This window comes from Notechis scutatus, chromosome 14 (assembly GCF_049901735.1).
Source record: "Notechis scutatus isolate UNSWTSFEM ecotype Mainland chromosome 14, rNotScu1.2, whole genome shotgun sequence".
Taxonomy (NCBI): Eukaryota; Metazoa; Chordata; class Lepidosauria; order Squamata; family Elapidae; genus Notechis; species Notechis scutatus.
The window spans coordinates 5435741-5457626 of record NC_142022.1 but is presented as its reverse complement, the minus strand read 5'-3'; the positions used below and the strand labels follow the sequence as shown (position 1 = coordinate 5457626).

Genomic DNA, 21886 nt, shown 5'->3' with positions numbered 1-21886 from the left:
ACTATGGACATCGTCCATGTGTAATAATAAGCTGTTTGAATTTCTGCAGAATCCCCTTCCCTCTCATTTGTCTTTCCTTTAAAAACTTTTCAGGCCGTCTTCCGGAAGTTTGACTTGGACAAGTCAGGAAGCATGAGTTCCTACGAAATGCGAATGGCTCTGGAATCTGCAGGTGACGTGCTCATTTCTTGGAACATTTGGCTTTTTTCCCCCCGTTTCTCAACTGCCTGTGCAGCAGACTAGTCCTCAAGGAGGGCTAAAAATACCAGTAATAATTAAAGCCCTGCCAGGTTTTCAATTGGACAAGGATTAATTTAATTTAAATTCAATCCATTGCAATTTAAATCCTACCTTTTCTGTGAGAGCTCCAGGAAACCCCACAGGTGTGACAAGTACAGTCCTGTGGTGTTGGTCACATTAGGAATGTCTGTTTGGCCCCACATCACCCAAACAAGTAGGGGACTTGAATTGGGTCTCCAGTGTCTTCACTCTCTGTTTCTCAACTTCTGAAAGTTTAAGACGGGTGGACTTCAATTCCCAGAATTCCCTAGCCAGCATGCTTTAAACTGGGTGGACTTCAATTCCCAGAATTCCCTAGCCAGCATGCTTTAAACTGGGTGGACTTCAATTCCCAGAATTCCCCAGCCATCTTGCTTTAAGTGTCAGTGAGGTGAGAAAGAAACTTTTTCGATTTTAAAGGGATGAGAAAAGTTTAAATATCTTAGAATAGTGTTTAGCAACTTTAAGATGGGTGGGCTTCAAGTCCCAGAATCCCCCAGCCAGTGTGTCATAAGATGGGTGGACTTCAACTCCCAGAATTCCTCAGCCAACATGCTTTAAGTTGGATGAACCAACTCCCAGAAACCCCCAGCCAGTTTGCTTTGAGATGGGTGGACTTCAATTCCCAGAATTCCCCAATTTGCTTTAAGATGGGTGGACTTCCAACTCCCAGAATTCCCCAGCCAGTTTGCTTTAAGATGGGTGGACTTCAATTCCCAGAATTCTCCAGCCAGTTTGCTTTGAGATGGGTGGACTTCAATTCCCAGAATTCCCCAATTTGCTTTGAGATGGCTGGACTTCAACTCCCAGAATACCCCAGCCAGCGTGCTTTAAGATGGGTGGAATTCCCAGAATTCCCTAACTTGCAAGCTTTAAGACGGGTGGACTTCCAACTCCCAGAATCCCCCCAGCCAGCATGCTTGGAGTAAAAGTGGACACCTCTTAAAAGTTGCTGGAGTTGTGAAAACGCTGCCTGAATGTCTTAACATCCTGCTGGTGCCCGATTGTAAAACACACACACACACGCACCCTTTGCACTCTGCACATGCCTTAACTTTAGCCTTCTCCTTCTCTGCCTTCCCCTGAATGGGAAATTGACACACCGCTCTTTGCCTCCCGGCAGGTTTCAAACTTAACAAGAGACTCTACGAGTTGATCATCACTCGCTACGCGGAGCCCGACCTGGCCTTAGATTTCGACAACTTTGTCTGCTGTTTGGTGCGGCTGGAAACCATGTTCCGTGAGTTCTCCCCCCCCCTCCCCCCCGGTGTTTGGGGAGGGTGGGGCACAACCGAGTAAACCAGAAGACCCCGAATTAAGCCACCTTATTGTACAGGGAGTCCTCGATTTTACAAACCCCCCAGCAAGCCCAACGTTTCTGCTGCTAACGCGAGACATTTGCGAAGGGAGGTTTGCCCCCTTTTTGCGACCGTTCTCGCCTCATTTCTTAAGTGGATCCCCGCGGTTGTTAAGTGAGGAGCACGGTTGTTAAGTGAGTCTAGTTTTTCCTCTTGAGTTGGATTGTCAGAAGGTCGCCAAAGGGGAAATCACGGTGACCCTGGGGTGCTGCGACCGTCAGAAATGTGAGTCAGTCGCCATGGTTCTGAATTTTGCTCGTCTGACGTGGGGATGCTGCAACAGTTGTTAAGGGTGAAAAATGGTCATAAGTCACTTTTTTCACTGCCAGTGTAACTTCAAATGGTCACTAATTGAACAATTGTAAGTTGAGGACGACTTGTGTTCTCAGCATCCTCCAGTTTTCTGTTATTTTTCTGTTCTATGAATTACAGGGGTTGGACTAGAAGACCTCCAAGGCCCCTTCCAGCCCTATGATGCTGTCTTTTAATACGGAATAGAGTAGAGTAGAGTAGAATAAAGAATAGAATTAGAATTAGAATTAGAATTAGAATTAGAATTAGAATAGAATAGAATAGAATTAGAATTAGAATTAGAATTAGAATTAGGAATAGAATAGAATAGAATAGAATAGAATAGGAATAGAATAGGAATGGAATGGAATAGAATAGAATAGAATAGAGAATAGAATAGAATAGAATAAAATAGGAATAGAATAGAATAGAATAGGAATAGGAATAGGAATAGGATAGAATAGAATAGAATAGGAATAGACTAGGAATAGGAATAGGAATAAACTAGACTAGACTAGGACTAGACTAGACTAGACTATGACTGGACTGGAATAGAATAGAATAGGAATAGGAATAGGAATAGGAATAGAACAGAACAGAACAGAACAGAACAGAACAGAATAGAATAGAATAGGATTCTTTATTGGCCAAGTGTGATTGGACACACAAAGAATTTGTCTTGGTGCAAATACTCTCAGTGTACATAAAAGAAAAGAGACATTCGTCAAGAGTCAAAAGTCATCTAACGATTTATGAATGTATTGATTGATTAATCCTTACCTCTCGTTCCTTTCCAGGATTTTTCCAAGCCCTGGACACGGACAAAGATGGGATTGTCACATTCGACTTGATTAAGGTAACCACATCGGGGTGTCCAGGTGGGCTGGACTACTGTTTCCAACCCTGCTGGCTGGTGAATTCTGGGAGTTGAAGTCCACTTCACAGCATGCTGTCTAGGAAACACTGAATAGAAGCAAATAACTGTATTGAGTGCACTGAGAATAGATTTGGCAATGGGGTGTGCAAATACACACTTGCAGGGGTCTTGCAATGTTGGGAGTAAATTTGCATGCCAGGCCCACTTTCCTCTTTTTGGTCCCTTTATCCTTTGTTTTCCTCTTCCCTCCCCAGCCCTTTTCCTCTCGTGCTGTGGCTTTCCACTTCTAACCCCAGAAGGCTTGGATATTTGTAACCTCTTTGATGAGCCTATTGGGTCAAAGAATGAAATCCAGAATGCTCTCAAAGATTATTATTATTATTTTTAAGAAAGGAGGAACTGTGTTTTTTTTTTCTGGTTGTGGCATTGTTGGGGAAAAAATATCTCTCTGTGTTGTTTTTTTCCGCAGTGGATACAGCTGACCATGTTTGCCTGAAAAAGATACAGATCACGTCCTGTGCAATTCTTTGGACTTTTTCTTCTCGCTGGACATTTAATTTTGAAAGTGGAGAAGATTTTTACCTGCAAGTGCCTTGCGCTAAACGCTTTTTGCGGCTTCTGTTGCAAGTAGAGGAAACACACAAACACACACACACACACACTTTCAACTTGCCGTTGTTTCATTTCTTAGGTGGGCTCCTACCAGTCCTGGGGACCTGAATGCGGCTTCATTTCACACGTCTGTTTTGAAGAACCTGTGTTGTGAGGCTGCTCAGGAATCAGGCTATGCTCTGCGAAAGCCACAAAATGGCCTTGCCACACAACCGAACTGGAGTTTCTGGCAGCATTCCCCAGGTTAACAAGATTTGGGTGGTGGGGTTCCTCTTGGAAGACCCCAGCCTTGGCAAAGTATAAATACAGGTAGTCCTCAACTTACAACAGTTCGTTTAGTGACCCTTCAAATTTATAGGCACTGAAAAAAAAAAGGATTTATGGTTTTTCACACTTAAGATTGTTGCATAATACTCATGTGAATCATGTTCACATGATTTGCATCCGGATGCTTGACAACTGACTCACATTTGTGATGGTTGCAGTTGTCCCTGGGGTACTGTGATCCGCTTTTGTGAACTTCTGACAAGCCAGATTCCCTTAACTGTGCTAACAACTGCAATGGCTCACTTAACAAATGTGGCAAGAAGAGTCGTAAAATGGGGCAAATCTCACTTAACAAATGTCTCACTTTGCAACATAAATTTTGGGGTCAGTTGAGGTCATAAGTCGAGGACTACCTGTACCTGGAAAACTCACCCATTTTTGAGAACTGCAAAATTATAGACAATATATATATATTTATACACACACACACACACACACATATATACATACATACATACATACATACATACATACACACATACATACATACATATACATATACATACATACATACATATACATACATACATACATATATATTTAATCTTGTTGATGGTGAACCAAGCATCTTTGCCAATTTATAGTTGAGCACTTCAGTCTGTGACTCCTTTTCAATTTTTTTAAAACTTCTTCAATTTACAACCATCCATTTAGTGACCAAAGTTACAACAGCGCTGAAAAAAATAACTTACGGCTGGTCCTCGCACTTAACCACCGCTGCACAAACCTCATGGTCATGTGATACCAAAATTCAGGCACTTGGCAACTGGCATGTATGTATGACAGTTGCAGCATCCAGAAGTCATGTGATCGCCACTTGCGACCCTCCCAGCTGTCTTTTGATAAGCCCAGTCAACAGGGGAAGCCGGATTCACTTAATGACTGCCTGGTTCACTTAACAACTGAATTGGTTCTGTTAACAACGCTGGAAAAGAAGGTTGCAAAATTGGGCACGGCTCGCTTAGCAACTGCCTTGCTTAGCAGTTAAAACTCTGCTCCCAATTGTGGTCGTAAGTTGCGGACTACCCTGTATTTACCACTAAGAGAACGCCACGATTGCTGGTAAACTCAACTGACCCAACGAAATGACCCTACTTTGCATTATGTCCATCCTTCAAATTTCTCTCAACAGGCCACCCCTCCTGTTTGCAAGGGGCGTTAAAACCAGGAATTATTGGTCTCCAGCAGAGCAAGCAATATTTCATGCCTTTTGTTATGCATGTGTGTATTTATATATAAATATATATACGTATATACATATATATATATATATATACATATATATGTGTGTAATTTCCTGAAAGCTTCTGGAAGCATTTCAGGGCCTAATCAACCTCCCTTCCAGGCCTTTGTGGGAGATTTTCCTTTCTGCAAAGGTGAGTTTGGGAAACCCGGTGCCTAAAGACTGCAGCTGTTAAAACACTCGTTGCCTGTCTGTTGCGCTTGCTGCCCAATATTTTTGATGAAGAGTTTGCGTCGCAGCCCCCATCCGGGGTTGTTAGTTGTACTCCATGATCGGAGAACCTCTGTAGCCTCGGAATCGCTTCTTGGACACGATCCCGTGTTCAGGGCTTGATTTTAACTTCTCTCACAAGTTCTCTGGTGCCACCATTTATGTTCTTACGCGTGTTTTTGTATGGTAGAAATGGATTTTACTTCCATGCCAATATAAAAGAAACTGTGGTAATGCTTAACACCACTACACCTGTTTTGTCTACTTGTGGTTATTGCGGCACTTTCCACCAAGAAGTGGGGGGGGGGTGGAGGCTGGGGGGGGGGACACATCTCAAAATAACAGATGGAAGGGACCTTGGAGGTCTTCTAGTCCAACCACCTCAAGCAGGAAACCCTATACCATATCAGACAAATGGTTGTCAGTTTTTTTTAAATAAATTTTTATTAATTTTCAATAAACAAATATACACAAACAAAACACAAAACATGAAAACATAAAACTTCTTTTTGGAAAGCGGCTTAGTCCCGGGTTACATCTTTTTGTACAGACATAAATCAAATTCATACTCACTTTATATACCATTTCATATCTTATTTACCATTCTATGTTGTCAATTTTTTTTTAAAGCCTCAAGTGATGGAACCCCACAATTCCTGGAGGCAAACTGGTTAATTGTTCTCACAGTCAGGAAATTCCTCCTTATTTTTAGATTGCTTCTCTCCTTGATTAGTCTCCATCTGTTGCTCCACCTTCAGGTGCTTTGGGGAATAAAGTAACCCCCCCTCTTCTTTGTGGCAGCCCCTCAAATATTGGAACACTGCTATCATGTCAACCAGAGACCTCTTCTTTTAACTAGACATTCCCAATTCCAATAATTGTTCATCGCTTAACCTCCAAATAATCTTTGTTGCTCTCTTCTGCACTTTTTTTAGGGTCTGAGAATTTCTTGTTATCGTGGTGACCAGAACTGGATGCAATACTCCAAGTGTAGTTTCACACCAGTGTAATATAAAGTGGCATTATCACTTCTCGTGATCTTGAAACTATCCCTCTGCAGCTTAGGACCGTGTTGGTCTTTTCGGCTGCCACCGCACGCTGCTAATTCATATTTAAATGATTGTCCGCTAGGACTCCCAAGATCCCTCTTGCAGTTACTACAATTGAGCGAGCTGCTCTCTGTGCATTTCATTTTTCTTCTCTATGTGTAAAAGCCTTACTTTTCTCACCCACGGAATTGCATTTTCTTGGATAGGGCTCAGAATTCAAGCCTTTCCGGATCCTGCTTGTCATGGACCTTTCCTGTTAAGTCTTCTTTTTTATTATTTCTGTATTTTTTTTGTGTGTGCGTGGTAATCTCAACATTTTCGCTGAAGTTCCTTGCCCCCCCAGCGCTCCACCTGTCTTTATATATATTTTTTTTCTTTTTGAGATGTGTCGGCTAGATTTGCACCCACTGCTTCCCAGGGTGGCTGCAAAGTTGTTGACTTTAAATCTTGTCATTTGTTAGCCTTCACTGTGGGAGTCCTGCTCCCCTCTATAACAGGTGTGTCCAACCTTGGCAATTTTAAGACTTGTGGACTTCAACTCCCAGAATTCCTCAGCCAGCAAAGCTGGCTGAGGAATTCTGGGAGTTGAAGTCCACAAGTCTTAAAATTGCCAAGGTTGGACACCCCTGCTCCATAATTTCCTTTTAATTCGTGGTTTCTATTCCAATCGGAGCCACTCCATGAAACATTTTTTCCCCACAGTCGCCCAAGACCTGCTGCTTATTTCATTCTCCACACAGCAAGAGGGTGAAAAAGTGCAGGATCTGGGCACAAATTCTAGCCAAAAAAAAAAGGAAAGATGCAATTCTCTAAAATGGCAAAAAAAACAGAGCTTCGGGTCATCTCAGCCTGGCCACTTGCCCTTTTTAAATCCTAGCTGAGGTTTTTTTTAATTACCTATTGTTTTTCTTTGCTGCAATTTTATTTCTGTTAATTTGAGGTTTCAGCTCCAAAGGTCACTGAGATGAATGAACGAGAGGCAGCTTGGTGTAGTGGTTAAAACAGTGGTCCCCCAACCTTTTTTGTACCACGGACCGGTACAAAATGATCCACGGACCGGTACCGGCATCAGCACGCACGACCAAGGCAAGGCGAGCCGAGCGAGCGGCCAGCCAGCCGTCCCCCGCTTCTCCCTGCCACCTTCAACTCCTCCTTTGTACCTTCTCGCCGTCGATGGGCTTTTCGGGCTCTTTCTTAATCTCCTCCTGAGTAACGCGAGACTCCACCGCCATCGGGACGGCTCTTCGTTCGAAGCCGCCCCCTCCCCTCTTCGACAAAACTAAGGCGCGAGGATTCCTTCAGCACCCAAACGCCGCTTTCCAACCGATGACAAGCTCACCCGGAAGCACTTTCTCAAGCGCCGTCGAAACAAGATGGCGGTGCCCAAGCAATATAGGCGGCCCGGTACAAAATGATCCACGGACCGATATCGGTCCGGGGCCCAGTGGTTGGGGACCCCTGGGTTAAATCACTGAGCTGGAAAGCGGGTCAAGATGGATCTGGTGGTCATGCTGGGGCAGGAACAAGATTCCTACGGGGGCAACTTTGATGCGGATCAGTCCTTTGTGGGAGAAATCAGTTCAAATCCCACCTTAGCCATGTAAGTCACCTGAGTGACTTTGGGCCAGTCCCTTTCTCTCAACCCAACCCACCCTAGAAGGTGGTGGTTACGGGGAAAATAAGTGGAGAAAGATGTATTGGATATGTTTGTAAAAATAGTAAAGATGGGATACAAATAAATAAATAAAATTTATTGGGTGGGGATTGTTGGAGAGGGAAAGTTTTATATCAGGTCATTGCAGATTTGACTGCCTCATTGTAAGGCTGGTTGCGAACTATGCCAAAAAACACAGCGGCTATGGCATTATATGACCACACTGTAGGCTGTGTATCTCACAGCTGCCTCTCCATCTGTCTTGTGCCCGTGGCACTTCCTTGCCATTTTTGGAAGTATTTCGGAGGGCGTTTTGTGGACTCTGTTCAAAAGCAGGAGGAACCTTCTACACCGTTGAGAACGTCTCTCTAACTCAACCAAGGCAGCCAAGCTAGGGACTGACGGGATCTTCCCAGTGGATCTCCAAGTAGCAGACTTCAGGAACGGGCAACGTTGGGTGACATCATGGAGAAGAAGCCCCCATGGTTTTGTACAGCCCTTCTCGTGACCTTCTGCATCTCCGGGATCTTGACTGAGAAGAGTAAGCTATGGGTGAAAAATGGGGGTCCCTTGGGAAGTTTTCATTCCGTAGCAGGACCTTCACCTTCCATGAATCTACCTTGAATCCACCGCAGGTTCTTGCAAGGTGTGTTTGAATAGCTCCGTGGGCAGCAAGTCCACCTTTTGATGGTCTTTCTCCCCTTTTTTCCTTAGTTTTGGAAGGAAAGGTCTTCGTGTTCCCCAAGGCTTCTACCAACTCCTACGTTCTCCTGAAGCCCAACTTACAACAAGGGCTGCGACACTTCACCCTCTCCCTCGAATTTTTCACCGATTTGACCCGCAGCTTTGTCCTCTTCTCGGCTGCTTCCCAGGATCACGACAACGAGATTCTCCTGATGCGACACCCTGAAGAATACCACACTTGTGTGGGAGGGGAGTGCGCCATTTTCACAATGCCCAAACTCACGGCCCGGTCTACCTTCAGTTGGGAATCGATTTGTACGACTTGGGATTCAGCTACCGGGATAGTTCAGCTTTGGTTGAATGGGCAGCGCCTGCCAAGGAAAGCAACAGCGAAGGGCTACGAGGTCAAGGTGGATCTGGTGGTCATGCTGGGGCAGGAACAAGATTCCTACGGGGGCACCTTTGATGCGGATCAGTCCTTCGTGGGAGAAATCGCGGAGGTCTACCTTTGGGACAACGTCCTGCCTGCCGAACAGATACGCAACATCCAGCAACATACCACGCCGGCCCCTTTAGTGGCCTGGACCTCGCTGAAGTTTGAAATCCAAGGCTACGTGTTGATGGAGCCCTTGTGAAGCCATCCGTCAAAGAGCAGGAGGAGCGACTTCCTTGAGAAGTTCTCTCTGCAGGCCTGATGTCCACGTTGACCACTTGGAGATGTTTGGACTTCAACTCCCAGAATCTCCTCCAAGCATGGTTGGCTGGAGAATCCTGGGGACTGAAGTCTGTACATCTTAAGGCATGTTGGGTAATTCTGGGAGTTGAAGTTCACACATCTTCAGGTGCCTCTCAACCTTGCTTTGAACCTGTTAACCAACCAAGCAGCTTTGCAAGCTCCAAAGTAGCCCCCTTGATTCTAGGCCCCTGCTTGCCCCACAGGGTATGCGATTGGCCATGCTTGCTTTCACACCCAGTGCTATTTTTTTATTTTTTTATTTGGATTTTCATAACCGACCCATCTCCCTTCTGCTGGGGGGTCTCCAGGAGCCTTTCAGGGAGTCCAAATCAAATCAAATATCCAAACATCTCTCTTTCAATTTCTAATATGGCGAATATCAATAACCCACGCCAAGGAAACCTTGTATGGCTCCTCAGCCATGTTTAAGAGCATAAAGGGGCCCTGAGACCCAAAAACGTGAAGATTTTTAATTTGAAAGGAATTTTAAGCATAAACACGGTAAGGAACAAAACCCTCTTCAAGTATATAACAGGAAATGTTAGCAGGGGAAAAGGGATGGCTTGCAATTTTGAAGGACTTCTTTGCAAAGATGCATACCTGATGAGCTTTTTCTAATGCAAATAGATTAAACCAGAACAGAATGGAATGAAATGGAATAAAGAATAGAATAGAATAGTTTTTTTATTAGCCAAATGTGACTGGACATAAAAGAAATTTGTCTCTGGTGCATAAGTTCTCACTGTACCTACAAACAACAAAATAATATAATCATAAGATATATAAGATTCCTTGTTATATACCCACCTTCCCTTTCTTTCCCTTCAATGCAGTAAGAAAAAATATGTCAGCATCATTAGGAAATTATGATGAAATTCTCTTGAGGGGGCTTTCGATTTTTTATCCTTAGCTGGAATTACAGGTGGCCCTCTACTTACAACGGTTCGTTTAATGACCATTCAAAGTTACAATGGCACTGAAAAAAAAGTGACTTATGACCGTTTTTCACAGTAACGACCGTTACCCCAGGATCAAAATTCAGATGCTTGGCAACTGGCTTGCATTTATGACGGTTGCAGTGTCCTGAGGTCATGTGATCAGTTTTTGTGACAAGAAAAATCAATGGGGGAAGCCAGATTCACTTAACAACCATGTTACTAATTGAACAACTGCAGTGATTCACTTAACAAATATGGTAAGAAAAGTTGTAAAATGGGGCAAAATGCACTTAACAAATGTCTCACTTAACAACAGAAATTTTGAGCTCAATTGTGGTCATAAGTTGAGGACTACCTGTACAAAACTTGGTGCATTTTACTGACCTTGGGTGTGTGGTCAGTTTTCTGTTACAATATGGAATCTTTTTTTTCAACAAAGATCTTTAATCCTTGTGACTCTTTGTCTTTCAATTCATAGGAAACATTTTGAATTGTGTGTGGAGGTGTGGGGGGTGTTATAGCTTATAACCCAAAGATGAAAAGAGACAGAGAGTTTACTATTTTGGTTAAAAAAAACAACAGAAAATTGCTCCTTTAACATTTTTTTCTAATGCGATGCTAAATGAATCAATCTTATTTCTTTCTGTCCACTGAAAAATCCTGTAAGAAATTATATCTATACTTTTAGTATTGGTTGGCTGGGGATTGCCGGGCAGCGCGCCATAAAAAGGTTAGATACCGGGTCGCGGCATAAGAAAGGTTGGGGATCACTGCTGTAAGAAATTATATCTATACTTTTAGTATTGCTGGGCTGGGGATTCAGACCTATTTTATGTAGCCCCTTGTGACTGCATCTTCTGGACGAAAGCAATAAAGGAACAAACCGATAACTACATTGGAAAAGGCGGCAACCTGTCCTACGAGATCTTCTGCAATAAACAGGGCTGTATTTATGTTTTTTTCTTGTTGTGTTATTATTTGGCTTGTAAATTTTGAAAATGATACGTTATTAGAAGGACTCTCTTGACACCACGAAATAGGCCCCCGGAGGAGGAAAAAAATTACCGGGTAGCATTTCAAAGCAGGTTGTAATCTTCCCGCTGCTATACAGTTTGTCCTTGACTTACAAACAGTTCATTTAGTGACCATTCAGCAGCACTGGAGAAAATGATTTATGACCTTTTGACCATTGCAGCATTCCCATGGTCACATGATCAAAATTCAGACGCTTGGCAACTGATTCATATTTATGACGGTTGCAGTGTCACCTGATTGCCTTTTTCTGACTGGCAAGCAAAGTCAATGGAGAAGCTGGATTCACTTAACTGCGTGTCTAACTTAACAGCTGCAGCGATTCCCTTAACAGCTATGGCAAGAAAGGTCATAAAATGGGGCAAAACTCACTTAACATTACTTTGGGCTCAATTGTAGTTGTATGAGGAGGACGACCTGTAATTCCCCCTCCACTATACTTTCATTTTTGTCAATTTGGTTGCTGATATTTTGCCTGAGATAGAAAACAGCCAGTTTTGTCAATCAATAACTGGGTTTGGCCAACACAAGGAATCAGTCACCCACTTCTAACTCAGGGTGCTCTGCTAAAATAGGCCATATCGGAAATTGTCATTGAAGGACAGACTGGTTCCATAAACTAGTTTATGGCTAGTTCCATAAACCAAATGTAAACCACAAATAAACAAACACAGCCAAGACAACCATCTGTTATTTTGTACTTTGGGGCAGACTTTTGAAAACATTTAACTACAGATACAGATAATCAGAGTTGGAAGGGACCTTGTAGGTCATCTAGTCCAACCTGCCACCCAAGTGGGAGACCCTACACCATTTCTGACAAATGGCAGTCCAATCTCTTCTTGAAAGCCCCCAGTGATGACGCTCCCACAACTTCTGAGGGCAACGTCTGTTCCATTACTTGATTGTTCTCACTGTCATTATCCCATTATCTCACCTTATTATCCCCTTGACATTTAATTATCCAGTTTAGTTACCTATTGATGCCAAAGCGGGTTTTTCCGATTTCTCATTCATTTCTGTTCGCTGTCAACGTTAGGAAGGAGAGTGAAAAAAAAAAGAACTTTCCCTTTTAACTTTCATTTGCCGTTTGCAAGTCTTTGGGAACGATATATCTTTTGCAAATTTTAAATTCCAGGGTACCTTCGTTGTTGCTTTTTGTCCCGGTCAGCCAAAAACTTTCACTTCTTAATTTCCTCCTGCACTTTCTTTTCCGGCTGAGTGCTTTTTTGAGGCGGCCATTTCTGACCGCCGCTCTACCGCCTTCGGAAAAGGGAGTTTAGCCGGCTGGGGAGGAGAGGTGCGATTCCTCTCGACCCTGCCAGATCTCCCCTGTCTTCACCACCTTCTACGGGGTGGCTTAGCCCTGAAGCCGGGTGGCTCGGGGCACTCCAGCGGCGAGCGCAGGCAGAAACCGTGCACGATTGCAGATTCCTGCCTGCCCCAAAGCGCTGCAAACCGGAACTCCCGCCTCAACGGGCCTTTTTAATGGTAGGTGGGGCTGTTCTGAAGGATTATGGATTTTATAGTTTCCTTGCCCGGCGTAATTTGGCCATGGCGATGGTTCTTAGAACCAGAAAACAGCTGAACGGCCCACTTTATGGCTAGCTGTGGCTGTTGGCTGACTATAGATTTTAGAGTTTTGCTGCCTGGCGTAACTTTGGCCATTGTTCTTGGAACCAGGAAAGTGAGCTCAACGGCTCTGCAGCTGAAGATTTGGTGTGTTGGATGACCTTGGACCGTGCCGTAGCCTCTTACCTCAGGTAATTCTAGCGAGACTCTTAGACGTTGTGCGATGGGGGCGCTATTCTCAGGGAGTAATTTTAGCACCTGTGGTAACTTTGGGAACAGTAGGAACTGTGGGTCTGAGCTATGCTCAAGGGTACAACATTCCAATTCACTGTATCTTGCTCTTTTTACCGGCCGTGTAAAGCACACAAAAGCCTCTTTGTGAAATTGTTGAATTGGTTTTTTAGTCTTTGAACATCAGGTGGACATTTGGTGATGATTATTTTTTATTTTATTTCAGAGGCACTCACTGAGTAAAATCAGTCAAAACTGAAGACACCAAAGGTGAGTCACTGGTTTCATTAACTATCCAGCACCACATTTAGCCAAGAAGCCTGATAAGGTACTATTGGCAACATGGGATTAATTATGGCAAAAAAACTTTGGGGCCTTGCTTAAAGTAGCAATGTATCTAAAACACATAAATTTCTAAGTAGGGGAGGTCATTTAGTTCCTGAGCTTCCGGTCTCTGACGGTTGGACTGAATGAGCCAGGTAGACGACTGCTGCCTGTCTCATTCAATCCCTGAACACACACATACACACAAACACACAGATGCAGAAACATACACACAGAGCTACTGGGAGTCTTGCACAGGATGGCCTCCACTGGGTGACCCTTCCAAGTCACTGAGTGAGCACTGAGGGCGAATCAGCCCGGAGGAGTCAAGCGGGCTCAGCTGCACGCCTCCCCCAGTCCCTGAGGACCCCCTCAGTACTCCGACTGGACGCCAATCCTTTTGGATCACCTCCCTCCCACCTTCACTTCCTTAAAAAGAATGCCGATACCAACCAGACTTCTTAGAAAATAAACATGGGGATACATTTCAATACAACGCTGTATACAGTACAGGACAACATTTGTGGCTCAGGTTGGAAATGAGGCGTTCTTGGTACTCTCAGGACTTAGTGGTTTTCTTGCAGATGTTTAATTACCAACAAGTGAAGCGCTAGGAGGAAAAGAGTTTGCTCTCAATTTATGTTTTAGTGGCTTGTTGTTTCATTGTTGGTAGAAGTAGTCTTGAGGTTCTTTGGTTGAGTTATTTGTTATTTACATGTTTGGCAGTTCTTTCCTGCGTGTTGGTCTGATGTTAGCTTTTATTTATTTTTATTTTTATTTATTTATTTGATTTGCCAATTGTTTACAAGATAATAAGTATAAGTGTATACATAGTTGTGAATACATGAAATGGGTACATATAAGAAAAATAAAAGAAGAATAAGAGAAACAATAGGACAGGGACGGTAGGCACCTTGGTGCGCTTATGCACGCCCCCTACAGGCCTCTTAGGGCTTGTTGATTGTTTCTTGCGGACAGAGCTGAACGGCCCACTTTAAGGCTAGGCGTGGCTGTTGGCTGATAATAGGTTTTAGAGTTTCCTTGCCTGGCGTCATTTGGCCATGGCGATGGTCCTTAGAACCAGAGAGAGAAAGCCTCAACTGCCCTTTTTAATGCCAGGTAGAGCTGTTGGCTGATAATAGAGTAGGTGGCGGGAGTAACTATGACTCTCTTAATTGAAGCATAGTTGCACGGCTTGGGCGCCTCCCCGTGGCGACCGCTGGAAAAGGTATGGATGGTGTCTCTGACCCGCCGTACTGGGGCTAAGATCCAAGCCACCCCACTGCAAGGCCAGCCACCTTGTAGAGGGTTTGCTGCTGGTTGCTGATATGACTAAAGTAATGAGTCCTAATCCCCCTGGACTTTCGGACCCCAGCAGTAGAGATGGGGGTTCCAATGATGCCAGCACCCAGAACAGAGCAGAAAATCCCAGCATCCCGTGCTTGTGTGGTCTCCGTTTCAAGGTGAAACGGGCCCTCGGCAAACACCAGTCACACTGTCACCCAGCAGAAGTGAATGCTAAGCGTGTAGCTGTCCTACCCACTAAGCACCTGGCATGGACCCTCAAGGACGATGAGGCCTTGTGACGGCATGCCAACAGGCTCTGGGAGGAAGAGGATGATGAGGAAGGCACTCTTCACCCTTCTTACCCCGCACTTACCAAGCCTTTCACAGGAAGCCATCAAAAAGCGCTTCCAGCTAACCAAATAAGTTCCACCCAGAGAGAACCAGGCCACCCAGAGAGAAAACCAGACCATCCAGTGGTCACACCCCACCCCTCCTCAACCGCTAACACATGAACCGGACTCCACACCTGACCCAGCTGCCTCATGGAGACGTGCCCTCCTGGTAGTTGCGGCAGGCCATTTCCAAGAGGCCAAAACGGGGGCCGAGGAGCTGACCCAGACTGCCCGAGACTCGCAGAACAGAGAGATCAGCCGAAAGCAGGGTAGGGCTTGACTGAACCAACCAACTCCGTAGAGCAAACTGCGCTACCATCCAAAAACTCTACAAGCTCCGGCGACGTGATGCTGCCTCCTCTCTACATTTTAATGGTAGCTGTGGCTGCTGATGGAGAATAGATGTTATAATTTCCTTGCCTGGCGTAATTTGGCCATAGCTGTGGTTCTTAGGGTTTGAGAAGGCACCACAAGGACAATTGATTGCAGTTACATTTTCATGTCCACGTTAGCCTGAGCTATCCTGGGCATTCGTTCTCTTGTCCCCTCACCACTGGTCAGCTATCCTTCCTCCCTGCTACATATTCACATCTGATTCTCCCAGGGAAACTTAACTCCTGACCAATTGGTAGAGCAGGGCAATTAAATATCAGTCAATCCGTGTGCCGAGGGATTGGCCTCTGTCTTCTCGGTGGATGGCAGTGGCCTTGGGGCCCTGTTAAGTTTGGAGAATAATGGAGACCAGACATCTGACCAGTGACTTCAACTCTTTAATAACAGTAGATAGAACAGAACAGAGCAAGGCTATGGGCAGCAGTAACCCTTTTATAGGGTTGGCTGCTACCTTATTAACCAATAATATGTGCAACAAGTTCAACTAATACCCAATAAGAAGTGTCCTAATATGGGCCAATCAGGGACTTGTTATGGACCAATCCTTGTTCGTTGTTTAAGGACCAATCAGGTGTGCAGGCTTTCAAAACCCGCTTTGCATTTGGGCTTAGTTACTTTTTATTGATTCACAACAGCCCCGGAGAGGCGGAAGACAGAGCAATGGGGTCTGGAAAGCCCCACTGGTGCTGGTCCGGTACCGGTGCTTCTGCCTCTCCTGCCCTGTCCTTTGCATTTAGTCCTGAGGTCCACTTCCTATAATGCAGGCCACCTTGCCCCTCGTTAAGGTCTCCTGCGCTGGGTTGGAGGCGTTTCGGGGCTGGTGTGAAGTGCAGGGCAGTGAAGGGAGAAGTGTGGTGCCGTACCCACCCGTGGGTCTTTCCAGACCCCAACGCTCTGTCCCTTGCCTCTCCGGCGCCCGAGGCCTCTACCACCCATTGAGAAGGCAGAGACCCATCACTTGGCATGGGTATGGGCTGGCATTTAGTTTTCCTGCACTGCGAATTGGCCATGATTAAGTCTCCCTGGGTAAATTGGCTATGATCATGTGGCTGTGGGGTAGTGGAGGAGGACGGTGGACCCCAGTGCCCGAGGATGGACTGCTGGTAGAGGCCAGCTGAGAATGAAAGCTAGGTCGGATGCGATGGGGGTGAAGATCTCGCTGCCCCATTCCAGCCTATGAAGGGGAGTTGGTCAAATCCTTGAGGATGTGTGCATCAGATGCCTGTATAAATTCTGTATAAAGATAAGACCCTTCATAGGCAAGGTGGATTCTCTCCTCTTGCAGGTCTTCTTCAATTTGCAATGGTTTACCTAGTAACCATTGTATTTACAACACACACTGTAAAAAGCCACTTACAGCTCAATTTCGGAGTTAGGACAGTGAGCCATCCAGACACATGCTTGTCACATGATTCCATTTTGGGCGCTTGGCAGCCAGCTCATCTTTACAGACATCTGTAATGTTGGGCGCTTTTTGCCAGTTTCTGGCATAAAAACCATCCCTGGGTAAAACAACCACAACATTTGCTTGCTTCTGGGCTCAATTATAGTCATAAGTCAAGAACTACATGTAACTGTTGTTTGAAATTTAGAGGTCACCCGGTTGTAAATAGTTGTAGCCAGCTTACACTTTAAAAAGAAAATATTTTAACAAAAACTGTATTGTCCAAAAAAAACGCAAAACACACACAAATCACCCGTAAAAGGAAAATCGATGGGCTCCTCAACTACACCACCCCAAAGTTTGTGTACGAAAGCTATCTCTCTCACTCACAATCGCATTGTAAAAAAGTTCAGCTGCAAGTCAGCCCTGCTAGGTAGACCAGAGGAAACAAAACCAGGTGAGCTATAGTAATTCTACTTTATTGTGAAGTTTGTAAAGCTATTGTAAATGTTAGATCTGGAGGAGTGGGCGCAAGGAACGGAGACGAGGCATCGGATAGTGACTCAACTCTTTATTAGTGACTTCAGAAAGAGAACAACTCGCAGCTCCTTTTATAGAGCTGGCTGCTGTCACAGTGTCCAATGATTTAAGTTTGCCGCGCTGGAAGCGTCCAATCAGCGGCGACCCGCTATCAGCCAATCAGACTAGTCGGAAACGACCAATCACGATCTGCTAATCCTATGAGAAGTGCAGGATTACGAGCCTGCTGTGGAAGTAAAACTATTAGGATTTAAAACTAGTGCGTTTGCTTAGTTCGTAACACCCCTTCCCCCTAGGTTCCGTCTGAGGGGTGGGGTGATGTATTCTTCCAAATAGGCAGGTCGTTTCACCTGTCTACTCGATTTACGTTGCTCCACCGGTCTTTGCCCTGGCTCTGGTTCCGGTGTGCTGCGTGCCGGACTTGATGGCAACGATAGTCCAACCTCTTCGCTGGGTGACTCGGGGTTGTCATCTCTGCTTCCGTCACGGCTGTCATTTGGATTCCTTGGATTTGCTTCAGTTGCAGTACTGCTTTGTGGCGAGGCGATCCCCTGGCTTGGTTCTCCTTCGGCCGGTGAGTATCCCCGGGTTGGTTGTGCTGATTGCTGGTTTTCGCTTACTGGGTCGTATGCTACTTCTCTTCCGGTCCCTTCGGTTTCCCTTCCCCCCCCTGGTTTGAAATTCAGGGCTTGTGATGGGGGTAGGTGCTAGTCGGGAGCGAAGTTGGTCGATGTGGCGCTTCCACGTTTTTCCATCATCGGTTTGTAAACGGTAGGATCGAGGGCCCGTAGTTTGGGTTACGGTAGCAGGGACCCACAATGGGTCGCCGGAAAAGTTTTTTACAAAGACTAGGTCGCCTACCTTGAATGTGCGACATCTGCTGCTGGACCCCAGGGGCTTCTCCAGCGTGTAGGCAGGGTGTAGGCGATCAAGATGTGAGCGAAGTTTTTGGCCCATGAGCAGTTCGGCCGGGGTTCTGTTTGTGGTGCTGCTTGGGGTGATATGCTGGAGGAGAAGCATCCTGGTCACCTTGTCATCGATGTCCCCATGGTCCATCTTGTGTAGCGTTTTCTTTATGAATTGGACCATGCGTTCAGCCCTGCCATTGGCCCGGGTGAGCCAGCGGGTTAAGCATGGCGTATTCCCCGGTCTGCTAGGTACTGTTCAAATGCCAGAGCAGTGAATTGGGGGCCATTATCTGAGACCAGGACATCTGGTAACCCGTGCGTAGCGAATAGTCTGTTTAGTTTTTTGACAACTGCTTCTGTGGTGGTGCTCTTCATTTTGTGGAGCTCCAGCCAGTTGGAATAGGCATCTACTGTTATAAGAAATGTGTGTCCCTTGGTGGGTCCCGCAAAATCGATGTGGATACGGGACCAAGGACCTCGAGGCGTTTCCCATTCAGTCGGTGGGGCTTTTGGTGGAGCTGAGCGAGTTTCCTGACATTTGGAGCAGGTGGCCACCCAGGTCTCTATTTGCTTATCTATACCTGGCCACCATGCGTAGCTCCTTGCCAGTGCCTTCATGCGCACGATGCCTGGGTGTCCATCGTGCAACAGTTTTAGAACGTTATGCTGTAGTCTCTCAGGGATTACGACTCTGTCTCCCCACAAGATGCATCCTTTTTGGGAGAAAAGTTCTGTCTGTCGGTTTTTAAAAGGTTTAAGGATGTCACTGGGTTCGTTGTCAGGCCAACCTCTTTCCACCCAGCTGAGGACTCGTGCCAAACAAGAATCTTTCTTTGTTTCCAAGGCGATGTCCCGTGCAGTCAGGGGGTGGTGACGGAAGAGTTTCTATTTGTGGTGCAGCTAGGGTTGGAGCTGGGTCGCTGATGACTTCTGGAAGCGGAGAACGGCTCAAAGCGTCAGCGTGGGGAATGGCTTTTCCGGGGCGATGTAGTAGTTGGTAATTGTAGGCAGCCAGAAACTCTGACCAACGTGTCATTCGGGGTGATAAAATGTGGGGAGTTGGTTTGTCTCCGCTAAGATGCCAAGTAATGGTTTGTGATCGGTGATTATGGCAAAGGGTCTTCCGTATACATACTCATGGAATCGTTTGATCGCAGACACGATAGCGAGAGCCTCTTTATCGAGTTGGCTATAGTTTCTCTCGGTTTTAGATAAAGTTCTTGAAAAAAACGCAATCGGTGCCTCAGTTCCGTTTGGCAGGACGTGGCTCAAGATGGCTCCTACTCCAAACGGTGAGGCGTCGCAGGTGACAGTTAAAGGTAAAGTCTCGTTATATTGCATTAATACAGCATCTGAAGTTAAAAGGTCTTTAACTTGCTGGAAGGCTCGTTCTTCCCGGTGTTCCCAGATCCAGGACGCCTTCTTGCCAAGGAGCCTATGCAGGGGTTCAGCAACAGTTGCTTTCTGGGGCAAGAAGATGTTATAAAAATTAATGAGTCCCAGGAAGGCTTGGAGATCTGTTTTATTCCTAGGTCTTGGGTTGAATTGGTGGGTGCTCTATTTCTGTAGTGGTAGTGGCTCCATTGGTTGTTTAGGTGGTCCCGAGTTACTGGCGGGTGCCTGCTGTCTGCCAGAAATTATATTCTCTTCTGTTTGGCCTGGATCCTCGCTTGCTTCTGCATACTTTTGCGATGTGTCCCCTCTTTCCACAGGAACGGCAGAGTGCGTCTAGGAATTTGCAGTCTGACCGCGGGTGATTACCCCGCATCCAGCACATTGCCACGAAGATTTAGGGTTCCGCTGGTCTCGCTGGTCGCGTTCTGACCTGAGGCGGTTGACCTCCTCTTCCTCGCTTCCTGATGAGGACTCGAGGTCCTCATGGTGGGTGGTCGTTGTGTGCTTTTCGGAGAAAGGCGTAGTGTCACTGGCGAGTTGGCGGTGCGGTGCGTTCGCCGGCGCATTCAAGCAGCTGATTTCCTGGTTGCTTCTGCTGCAGTAGCCGGCGATGACATCTGTGAGGCCGATGTCCCCCTTCGCCATAATTTTGCTCTGGGCCGTAGGGTCTTCCAGACCCAGACCCAGAACGATTCGGTCTCTCAAGGCTTCCTCGAGGTTTGCGAAGCCACAGAGTCCCGCCAGGTTCCTGAGATCAGCGATGAAGTCTCCAACACTCTCGCTTTTCTGTTGGTCCCTCTGGCAAAACTCGTGTCTTCTGATGAGTGTTGGCACCGCCGGTGCATAATGGGCCCGGAGGATTGGCGCGAGGTTGTCCCAATCCATTGTCTTGACTTCGGTTGGTTTCACGAGTGCTTTTGCCATTTTAAAAACGGCGGGCCCGCAATGGGTCAGGAATACAGCTCGTTTCTTGCCAGGCGTGGCATCTTTTAGATTGTTGGTCTCCAGGAACATCTGGAACCTGTCCATATATGAGTCCCAGTCTTCATTAGCCGGGTCAAATGGAGCGGCTGGTCATTCTGTCGCTAGCGGGTGCGCTCTTAGCCACATGCTCTGCTTGGTGCTCAGCGAGTGTTCAGTCAGCTCTATCGTCTCCGCATCCCATCCTCGTCGCCAGTGTTAGATCTGGAGGAGTGGGCGCAAAGAACGGAGACGAGGCATCGGATAGTGACTCAACTCTTTATTAGTGACTTCAGAAAGAGAACAACTCGCTAGGGCAGCAGCAGCTCCTTTTATAGAGCTGGCTGCTGTCACAGTGTCCAATGATTTAAGTTTGCCACGCTGGAAACGTCCAATCAGCGGCGACCCGCTATCAGCCAATCAGACTAGTCGGAAACGACCAATCACGATCTGCTAACTGCGGGCCAATGAGAAGTGCAGGATTACGAGCCTGCTGTGGAAGTAAAACTATTAGGATTTAAAACTAGTGCGTTTGCTTAGTTCGTAACAGTAAAAGTACAAACCTTATTTAATGACTGTCTCATTTAGTGATCATTCAAAGTTCTGACAGTGGTAAAAAAAAATATCTTTGGCACTAATCTTTGCACTTGAGAACCTTCTCAGGCCTGTAATGCAAATAAAACCCAAAGTCAGATCATAAGCATAGTCATATAGTTTCCCTTGGTTATCACTTTGCTTAATAAATCGCCAGTCCAAATTGTGGCCATTAGTGAGACAGTCATATATATCGTGTTGCCTCGAATTGCCAAGTGGGTGGCATATAAAATTAATAAATAGCAAGCAGTCATTTTCATCTTAGTTAAGTGTAATTAAAGATAAGTGTAATTAAATTTTAGATTTATGTTAAAAGTTAATGAAATTGGGTTTTCTTGAAATTTTGGAGAAGATCCTGCCAGAGTGTTCATTTTGAGGCTGGCTGAAAACACGCATCTACACAAATCTGAATCTGCCATGACATTATCTCACGTGCCAGACCATAATATCTCACAGTTCTCCATCTGTCTCCCTTCTTTCGTGCTTCTCTGGTATCTTTGCAAACAGACCCTGGAAGGGTGTTTTGAGGACTCTGTTCAAAAGCAGGAGGCACATTTTACATCTCTCTAACTCAAGACAGCCAAGTTTAGAGAAAGAACGTCAGAAACTGGTGGCT

At 45.7% G+C, this 21886-nt stretch overlaps 2 protein-coding genes across 3 annotated transcripts in view; both read left to right on the top strand.

Moving 5' to 3' along the window:
- Positions 1-5452, top strand: part of CAPN1 (calpain 1) — a 36254-nt gene extending 30802 nt beyond the window's left edge. For both annotated transcript variants that reach the window (XM_026690168.2, XM_026690166.2), the window contains 4 exons: positions 94-172; positions 1403-1519; positions 2726-2784; positions 3275-5452. In XM_026690168.2, the coding sequence (XP_026545953.1) occupies positions 94-172; positions 1403-1519; positions 2726-2784; positions 3275-3301 (282 nt within the window). In that variant the 3' untranslated portion in view covers positions 3302-5452. The remainder of the gene's footprint in view (positions 1-93; positions 173-1402; positions 1520-2725; positions 2785-3274) is intronic.
- Positions 5453-8365: 2913 nt separating this feature from the next.
- Positions 8366-10916, top strand: LOC113427645 (mucosal pentraxin-like). The gene is made up of 2 exons (XM_026690155.2): positions 8366-8441; positions 8615-10916. Exons 1-2 carry the CDS (start codon positions 8366-8368, stop codon positions 9217-9219), a joined length of 681 nt encoding a protein of 226 aa, XP_026545940.2. The 3' UTR covers positions 9220-10916.
- The last annotated feature ends 10970 nt before the right edge of the window (positions 10917-21886 follow it).